The sequence below is a fragment of the Nematolebias whitei genome, chromosome 4, assembly GCF_014905685.2.
Source record: "Nematolebias whitei isolate Nwh7 chromosome 4, NemWhi1, whole genome shotgun sequence".
Classification (NCBI taxonomy): Eukaryota; Metazoa; Chordata; class Actinopteri; order Cyprinodontiformes; family Rivulidae; genus Nematolebias; species Nematolebias whitei.
In genome coordinates this window covers 11206544-11217038 of record NC_056501.1, presented here as the reverse complement: position 1 = coordinate 11217038, position 10495 = coordinate 11206544, and the positions used below count along the sequence as shown (strand labels likewise).

The 10495-nt window shown below is 38.4% G+C and overlaps 1 protein-coding gene across 2 annotated transcripts in view; it reads right to left on the bottom strand.

Moving 5' to 3' along the window:
* Positions 1-585: 585 nt before the first annotated feature.
* The window catches only part of rab28 (RAB28, member RAS oncogene family), a 34584-nt gene continuing 24674 nt past the window's right edge, over positions 586-10495 (bottom strand). Inside the window, exons 5-7 of one of the 2 annotated variants that reach the window (XM_037675689.1) lie at positions 5268-5371; positions 5109-5186; positions 586-1211 (exon numbers count right to left, since the gene is read on the bottom strand). In XM_037675689.1, the coding sequence (XP_037531617.1) occupies positions 1119-1211; positions 5109-5186; positions 5268-5371 (275 nt within the window). In that variant the 3' untranslated portion in view covers positions 586-1118. Of the gene's footprint in view, positions 1212-2736; positions 2833-5108; positions 5187-5267; positions 5372-10495 lie in introns of those variants that run through there. The other variant, XM_037675688.1, reaches the window with a different exon arrangement.

The window sequence follows — 10495 nt, the reverse complement described above, 5'->3', positions numbered from 1 at the left end:
AAGGGTACATAAAAGTTATACAATCAGATTTACACAATGTATTTTGCAGATCTTTAATCAGTGACAAAAGCTTTGAAATTGAGCATAGTTACCGTTACTGTATCGATATATATTTTCCACATAGCGCAGCCTATATTGTTTGGAGGACACTACATTAAGTCCCGTCATGCTGACATGTACGATCATGTCAAAGCTGTTTTGACAAAACTGATGTTTTAGACATAAACAACACATCACTTAAAAAAAGTAACTAATATGAGTAAAATTGTGATTTTACGCATCATAGCCTTTTTCTATTACAAACCTCAGTTAAATGAGGTTGTAAAAAGTGCCAGTAATTGAATTATGCGTTTAGATAACAGAGTTATTTAAATCTAAAATGAAACACCAGGACAACAAAAATACTCTTTGAAGAAAGTCTAATATTTATGGATGTAACCTGAAGGACAAAACTGAAAATTTGAGTTTTAAGATTAAATATTTTAAATAAAAGTAACAGTAAATATCACAAATTTGCTAGTGCAAGCAAATAATTGGCAAATAGAAAGCTGAGCTCAATTTCAGTCAGCTAGAGCATCTTTTTTCTTCCGATTCGAGAGATGAGTAAAAAAAAAGATATGAGAAGATTTATGAGACTTTTGGTTTCAGCTCAGCTTTGCATTCATACGTAAATACAGGCATGAAAGAGACGATAATGTCTATAAAACCACATAACTCATAGAAACTAATATCTATGGCAGAAAGAAATATGTACCTATGTAAAACTATTTTCAGTGGCTATATTCCCCGTTTAAACGTTTAATTAAATGTGTATAAACAAGGTAATAGCATTAAAGAAACAAAATGATAGCTGCGCGTAAACTTGGAGAAAAGAATCGGGTCCAGTTTTCTTTTCGGTAAACCACCCAAGAGCTTACTTTTACTAAGCATCCGAACTACGCGCCAAGGTTTCGAAGCCGCGGAGTCTGTTCTTCATCCCACCCGTACAACTGACACACGGGAACACAGAGGCCGTACTCCGAACACTTTTCATCCAGTCCGCCCCGAATTCCTAATAGAATAATACTGACTGAACTGACAATTTTACATCTTCGTGTGTGTGTTTATGTTGGAGGAGATCACTGCACCACACACATGGAGCTGCGAGGGTGGTTGACTGTCCTGGCCACGGTGTCCTGACTGTAGTTGACGATGTCTGCCTTCACCACACACTGTAAAGGTGAAAACACACGTGGAGTTAAAAAGCTGCTACAACTTGAACCTTTCCAAAGGAAGCTGTATTAAGCTGCAGCTTCTTGTTCTAAGGAACTGTACAAACTGAAAAAAAAATCAATGACATAGTATTTTCAGGGGACTGCCTTGAAAGGCAGCCACCTATTATTATCCACCTGACAAGGGTTTCTTAACTTTATATCTTACTCGTCCTTCAACTTTATTGTGGCCCGAACTGCAACGTGTACCTCCAAAAATGTCATATCAAAATGACCGACTCGGCACCGTGATGTATGCTTTTTTATTGGCATTTCAAGTTACCATGGTGACATAATTCTCAAACAAATACGCCATTTTTCTCATTTAAAAATTCTGACGGAACTCTAAAATAGCCACCACGCAGCTTTTCTCCAGAAACTTTCTAGTTTGCTTTTAAGCTTTGGTGGACATCTTGGATTTTTGATTTGGATTCAGTATGTGATGAGGAATGTTCTCAGCTATAATCACACCAAATTTCAGCGCTACGTGTGTAAAAGTAGCTGAGTTAAAGCGATTTAAATTTAGCTTTGGTGGCCATCTTGAATTTTTTATTTGAATTCAGTATTTATGGGGCATTGCTCTCAGCAAACACCAAATTTTAGCTTAATATCTCTAAAAATGACTGATTTATAGTTTGTTTCTATGAGAAAAATGGCATCTTTGTTTGCATATTACATTGCCATGGTAATGCGAAATGATAATAAATGCTAATAAAAGTAATAGCTCACATCACGGTGCCGAGATGGTCGTTTTGATATAATATTTGTGTGGGGGGGGGGGACATATTGCAATTTGGGCTGCATTAAAGTTGGAGGAAGAGTAAGACGCTTTTCAGGTGGATAATAATAGGTGGCTGCCTGTCTAGGCAGTCCCCAATAATAACCTATAAATAAATGAGCCATTCCACTGAAAAGAGCTTGACACTGCGACACATCTGTTCTGTAAATATGAAGCTAGAAGAATAACAAACACTGCTCTTGCCTGGTGATATGGAATCTAAAAACACTCATTTGTTTGTTACATGAGCACAAACACACGTGGAGTTAACGTGTTAACACGTTGAGCACAGAAATTGAAGTTTCATATTTAGAAATAAGAGGCTCATTTGCAGTGCACAGACTTGAGTGTGCTGTTAGTGTAGGCATGTATCTCAAACTGCTGAGCTGTCACTTTCATATTTCTTGGAACGTGGCTGAAAATACTTGCCAGGATTTAAAACTCTGTGAAATGAAAGTTCGAAGGCAGCTGAACGTTTACCAGGAGTCATGTTTGTTACTATAAAGAAAAGGTTAGCAAAACATTGTTGAATCTTTATTAACAACAGGGTAGACAAGAGATGTTTGATTAGATTCTCTTGTACTATTTCTAGAGCTCATACATGAACTACTGGGTCCAAATAATCATCAACTTCACTGCTAAAACTACAAAGCTACTGTTTTTGCATCCTAGCAGATCTACTTCAAAGCTGTAGAGACATACTTTCAACTATTGAACCGAACATATTTTGCTTTTCTGATTGTTTTCTTCACTAATCGGGCCTTCGTTCTGTGGGTAGTCCACCAGCTCCGCTTTCACGATCTTCTGAGCATCGGAAAAACCGGAGAAAGAAAAGACAAAAAAACAGAAACAGAACAAAGAAGCATGAGAGAGAATGGTAACAGAGTGAAGAATGGACATCAAGTAAAGACAGTGGATCAGAAAGGATGGATTAAAAACACAAAGTAAAGAGTACAGGACTGAAGCTTTAGGAACCACAGCTACGCCACTTATTTATTTTAAAACCACTAAATGTTACAAAAAATAAAATTGAGCAAACTTAAAACCCAATACTGCAACAAATGTCCTCTTTTAGATTTATTTTAAAGATTTGCAGTGTAAATAAATGAGACTAATTATGTTAGCAGCTGTGTTTTAAGCTCTCAGGTGTTAATTTTAAACTGCTTCTTTGTCCAATAAACTATTATTAATCACTTTAATTCAGAAAAACGTTTGGCACAAAACAAATGTATTTTTTGTATTTCGTTATTAATTACTTAGCATGTTTTATTCCTACAATGATTGTCGTCAGGTCTATTTTTAGACAAAAACATGAAGAATATTCAGTCTGACTGCTTTTTGCTCCTCTAAGTCACTTCAGATTTCTTGGACCTATGCAGCTGCTTTGTGCAGAATTTGTTAAGCAATATAAATTTAGATTATTGTTGCAACACCTAATTTAAGATTACACAAGCTTACTTATTCAGTTTGGCCTGATGGAAACGTTACGCTGTGAAGCTGCTTATTTTGCATGACCACTGCGGTGAGGCCTACGTGGCTGAATCTCCTGGTTGGCTGCCTGATAAATGAGTTGCCGAAGCCCGGTGTCGGAGTTACTGAGTGATCCATGGCCTCACTATCTGATCCAGCAGACAGAGGACCATGACGGAGTGGGCTGGCAGGCAGATATAATGCCGTCGGGGGTCGTGACCTTCATGTTCAGCTCTCTAAACATGACAACTGATAATGAGGCTTTGCTCGGCCTACAGCTACAGCCATGACCTGCTCAGACCCTAAACTCTGAATTCACAACACGAACTTTAAGTTCTCGTTTTGAAAAGATGTGTATAAGCATTTATTTGAGTTCTGCTGATTTTTTATTTATTTATTTATTTTAAGCCAGATGTTTTTTTACACTTCTTTAAGATTCATTGACAGAATATTTCATCCAGAGTCAAGAATAATTAATATAAAACTTTACTGAAACGTGAAGGAACCACTGAAAAAATCATAAAAGGTTACAACTTACAAATAAATATTGTTTCCCCTGACTTAAATTCAGACATTTCTGTAATGCACTAATGTCTATGAGTTTTTCAAAAGGTTTTTAGAAACATTATTGTTTTCTTGTTAAAAAAAAGGGTTAAAGTTTTTTTTAAAAGTCAATATAATCCTACAGCATGCTCACCAAGTTGCATTTTCATTATTTTGTCACTTAGCCTATGTGGGTTTTTTTTCTATATCGACAAATTTTATCAAATAGTATTTATATTGTTTATTTATATATGTGATGGTGTTAAATACTCTTAACCTTTTTCTTTGAAGTGCAAACTGGATCTAGCCAATCACTGTCTGATTTGTCTGGATTAAAGCACTTTACTTAACTGACAGCGATATCAAGGGAGGGATGGAGGAATAAATTAGATGGACAGCTCCATTAGCGTAAGGCCTTTTTCAGTAAGTCAGCAGCCCTGTTGGTGACGGGAGTGGAGCTTGAGAATTTTGCTTGTTCTTCCCATGTATGCTCTCCCTCCTCTGGAGGTCCTGACCTTTCTGTAGCCCTCAGGCTCATCAACCACTGCCTAGCCAATGTGGCTCCAGCCGCTCATATCAGACTCAGGATTGATGCTTTTGGGGGAGGTGACCTTGTAAATCCTGCAGCTACAACCATTGGGCACCGTGGTCAGACTGGCAAGCTGAAACTCTGTTTCATCCAAAAACAGTGGAAGATAAACCAAATAAATCAGACAGCTAACCCTAACCTCCTCACCCTCACAACTGCCTACCTTTAACCTCTGGCTTCATGCATTAATGTGGTCAATGTGGTTCTATTTACAGATGAGCCACATTGGTGTTAGGTACCTCACCACGGTAGGGAGACGTAACAAACACATGTTTACACACTAGAAAACCCGGCACATTGTGTGGTACCCTGCCATGACCTAACACACTCCCTGTGACCTCCATTAAGTTTAACCATAACATTGCAAGTTGAAAAAATTTTCAAAAAATTATTAGTTACCTTTAATTATTGTTTCCCTGTTAGGAACAAAAGAGACATTTGGAGCAAGACTGATTTAAAAAAAGTACCTATGTCTTACCTGGGATTGCTCTATTTCTGCTTTGTTTAATTTTATACCAAGAATCTCAGCAGCCACTCTCTGGAAACAAAGATACACCTGGAGAAAAAACAACAACAACAATAAAAACTTTTTTTAATTACACTGCACACACGATTTATTGAATTTGCTAGCACTTACCGAATCCCCTGTCTTGGCTGATACAAACTGACTGATGAGGCCATTCTCCTGGCAGAAGCGCTGGTGTTTGTCTGCCTTTACGGTCCTCATGTGCTCCAGGTCGACTGGACAGAACACAGCATAACGTGAGAAAACGTACAGAAGATGGATAGATAGATTTATATGGTAGTTATACAGCACTCTCGCAGGGTTAACTGTTACATATCGGAACGTAAACAGAAAAGATAACTGTTTACACTTGAGTTAAGATGGAAGGGGTCTGCCTAGTGTGCAGGGATGGTGCACATAAAGACACGTGGAAACAAAACATATTTCAATTGTTATGTTGCTTTCAAAGCCATCTGCAGAAGGTTCACTGATTGTTGCTTTTTTTTATACATGGAATGAGTTTGAGAGTTGGAATGATGAACTCCACAGCCCAGAGCTTCAGTCTCCAGCTGGTATTAAAGAGGGATGTGACACATTCCTCAGTGTAAGTTTAGTACAGTTTCACCCCGAAGCCAAGAACCTCTGTTTGACCCAAAAAAGACAAACCAGCCCAGCTGTGGAGAAAAGCTTAAGAAACAATATGTGACTGATCAAAGACTTGAGGCTATACTCACAGAGAGTGTAGATGGAGAGAAGTTTGACTTATGACTGTGCTGGGCCTTTAAGGTGGGTGCAAGGATCTAAGATTCAGGACTATCACCTGCACACTGATTTAGAGAGGACACACAATGACAGCATCCTTTTAAGCTTTTGTAAAGGTGTCCCTGTGCATTTGACTCCTGTGCAATGACACTCTGAGCTTTGCTTCTCTCCTTCTTTACTATGAGGTCATGCTGGGGTCAGTCAAGGAGGTCACCTGGGGGTCTTGAAGCTGAAAGCAATAGCTTCATTCTTTATTTCTAGCTTTGTGCAGGATGGTGGGCACGCCCAGTATCTGGTGCATATGTGTCTGTGTTAACTGGAGGAGGTCGAGCTACTGTAAGGTGTTGCATTTCTTTCACCCCTTCCTGAGTTTTTTGTCTTTGTGTAAGGTTTCATTGAAATTGTGAAGGATTTACTCTGTTCTCATGCCCTTAGTGAGTGTGAGTGTGTGTGTGTGTGGGGGGGGGGGGGGAATAAAGCCAAAGGCAGATAAAGATAGATGCATTTGAAGCAGGAAATGTAAACACTGCAATAGATCTATATTATTATTAAAGCAGTTTAAGTCGAATGTTTCAAAGTGCCAACACCAAAAAAATAAAATAAATAAACATTAAGAAAGAACAATTTTAGACAAACTTGAAACTGACAATCACTCTAATTGACATGAATGCAAACCTTTCTGGGTTACAGCAGACACTTTTATAGTTATTCAACATCCAGGGCAGACTGTCCTGCCTGTGCATAAACAGAGCTGTCTCACAGGCGACGGCAAGTTATTAATTCCAGTCATTAACAGTGGAGGTACCCGGCATGCTACTAGAAGTAAACAGTACTAATCCTTTGGATCCTGCACACTTGGGAAAAGTTATCCATCATGTGTCACCGACAGATTAACCAACATTAACACAAGTGCTCAAGAGCTAAGGAAGGTACATTACTGTTGGGTAAAAAACAGGGGTGCAAGTGAGTGGTGTTTCAAAATTCAACACATTGGGCTTTGCATCAACAGAAAGAAGTCACTTGCAAAGAAATGGTTACATGGACTGCAATGATATAGCCAGTTAAACTTAGCTATGCCCTAAAAAGTGATTTATAATTTACTGCTTACAATGATCATAGTAAATACAGCCATGCAAGATGATGCCTGACCTTGACTCCAACCCACTCCTGTAACAAATAACGCCAAAGAAAAAAAATCTCCTTGATGCACAAAATCCGTTCAAAAGAAATATTTTATCTAAAAGTACATAAGTGTTTGCAGCAACAATGTTAAAAGGAAAAATTAAGGCAAGATGCTTCAAAGAAAATGAAAAAGTTATGAATTTATTGTTTTCAGTTGATGTTTTGCTATCTTTGATTTTAAATGAAGATATTGGATTTATTTTACTTTTTTAATGTTTATATGTCCGTTTTATTTTTGTTTGTATCCTCAGTTCAGTGTCTATGAGTGTTAGAAAGATATATTTAAATACAAAATGTTTTTTAATCATTCAGTTCAGTTCAGTTTATTTACATGGCGCCAAATCCCAACAGAAGTTGTCTCAGGACATTGTACAAAAACATTCATCCATCCATCTATTATCTTTTACCCGCTTCTTCCATTCTGGGTCCCGGGGGTCGCCGGTGCCCATGTCCGGCAATCATTGTGCGAAAGGTGGAGTACACCCTGGACAGGTCTCCAGTCCATCACAGGGACACATAGAGACAAACGAGACAAACAACCATTCACTCTCTCACTCACACCTAGGGACAATTTACCTATCAGTCTAACATGCATGTTTTTGGTCTGTAAGAGGAAACCAGAGTACCCGGAGAAAACACATGCATGCACAAAGAGAAAATGCAGACTCCATCCAGAAAGGCCCCTGGACCGGGATTTGAATTGGTGACCTGTGTGCTGAGAGGCAGCAGCTCTACCAGTTGTGCCACCGTGCTGTCCCCAAAGAACATTCACATACATAAAAAAAGACAAATGCCAATTAGTAAAACGAAACTTTGAAGGAACATTAGCAGAAATAATCACCTTTTTTTTAAGTGGCCCACAAATACTTAAAAGCATTGTGTAAAAAGTACACTGCACTCTACTAAATCACATATCTTGATTAAAGGGGGTTTTTTTTGTATGTTTTTTACCACCAATCTTTATAATTAATTGATTTAGGAAACTCCATCTGACTGGTGTTAGTTCTTTTCATCCATGTTCTGTACTCATAACTTTTTTAGGTGTTTAGACAAATATGTATCATAATTTTTGCTGCATAAGTCGCAGCTTTTTGCATAAATTAGCATGTCTGTGACTTATACAGAGAAGCAACTTTTTAATGTTTTTTTTCCATATTCAGAACCCAATTTTTGGCTGAGATCTGATGATCATTCATTCTGACATGGAAAATATTCAACACTACCATTTTCAGTCACTAGTGAGCCCTCGACTAAAATGACAAGTCAAGTGTCTCATTAATGAGACACTTGGCTTGCCATACCAAGCCACCTTCGTCTCGCTCCGGCACTCCTGGAGCAAATGTCAAATCAGCTGCATTTCGCTGCACCACCCAGGCGAAATGCAGCTGATTTGGCCATTAAAGTGCATTTATTAAGGAAAAGTTCAACTGAGACACACCTTTGATATAATTTTGAGCAAATAAATAATTTTTATGTGTTCATCTTGTTAAACTTTTATTAAAGTCCTCCCGTGCACGCTCCCGCGGCCGTCATTTGGCAGCCAATCGATTTTTGGCACAACACCGGCCCACATTTCCAGGTTGTCAGCGGAGACGCGTAACAAACGCGACATGTCAGCGGTGACGCATAATAAATGTGACTTATACGGCGAAGCGATGCATTTATGGATTTTTCTGCTTTATTACAGATATTTGGACTGCTGCGACTTATAGGGCGGTGTGATGTATACGGTGGAGATATGGTAATCAAAATAAGCTAAAAGTTTTGTCTCATGCTTAACCACATGAGTTGAATTTTATGTTTTAAAATCAGCTGAGATCATTTGAATCACTGTTTACTCCGGTGGATAAACAAACAACCATACCCTTACGGTGACGTAAATGATTTATTAACAGTTAGCTTTTTAAGTCAAATAATAATATTGGCCGTTTTTTTTATTTTTTTTATTTTAGCCCGTGGCATCAGTCTGTGTAAACCAAATGTAAGACTAATCCTAGAGTTTTAGCGTTTTGCTTCATTTTTCTCACTAATGTACCCATTTCTACTTATCAGGTCAAAACAATCTTACTCCAACGATCTGGTTTCCCTCTGTTTCTGTCAAACTGTACATCAGCTTAACAACCCCTAGGAAATGACTGCAAACACGATATAAACTGTTTAGGCCTGTGAGCGCATAGAGATAGTAGAAGGGATCATCACTCGTCATGAGCGATTACCTCCCTCTCTCTGGTCACCATCAATGTTTATTTAAAAGCTCTGCCTGTCGTAGCATTGAATTACTATACAACAGTTAGAGATTGATATCTGGTGGATAAATTAGGCTTTTACCGTAAATAACTGGTTTGTTATTGCATTGGGCTATTACATGGGAACACAACCAAATGAGAAGAGACTATAGACGTTCCTCTCTACATGTCTACATGTCTTTTGTAGACGTGAGCTAAACCCCATCATGGAAAGAATCTTTTGCAATGGAAACACAATAAGCTAATGTGTCTCCAATGGCTAACCAAGCTGAAATCTTACACAGGATTGTACAATTCTCAGTGACACGTACTTACTGTTCTGCTCAGGCTGCCGGAGACCAATTGGAACAGTTTATTCAGAGAGCAACAGCCACAAAGTAAGCTTGCCATAACACATTTAATTGCCAGCAGTCTGGGTTTAAACTAAACAGCAGTTGGTGTGTTGAGGGGTGTGAAGATTTAGGGTGGGTTGTTTGAATTGTGTGTGTGTGTGTGTGTGTGTGTGTGTGTGTGTGTGTGTGTGTGTGTGTGTGTGTGTGTGTGTGTGTGTGTGTGTGTGTGTGTGTGTGTGTGTGGTGGGGGTGGGAGGTGGGGGGCAGAGGCTTGGGGTCATATCCCATTAAGTGAAAGTTACAGGGTTGAGCCTAATCAACCCCAAGGGGAAACCTATCACTTCCAACATTACCTCACACTGTGCCTTTAAGACTTTTTGCTTCAGTTTTCTTCAAAATGATGACCATGAATCTTTTTAGTGTACAATTAAGGCGAGGAAAATCAATTCCACTGCAGCTGCAGCTTTCTGGTCTTATTCTCAATTCAAAGGACCACTGAGTTTAAAAACATCCTTTAACGATTTCACAGCGCTGACATTTACTATTAAAGGCCTAGCATTCCTTGAAGAAATGCATATCACCCACCACCTTTCAAGTCAGAGTTTTAGACTATGATGAGATCAAAGTTTTATCTGTTTTGTAAATTACATTATGCACAATCTCATGCACCATTGTAAGATATTATTAAATGTGTTAAGAGGTCAGATTATATTTTGAGGAAACTCTTCAACTACTACCATATTTTTCGCCCTATAAGTCTCAGTTTTTGCATAATTTACATAACCTGCGACTTAAATGCCGAAGAGACATATTTATGGATTTTTTTCTCATATATATT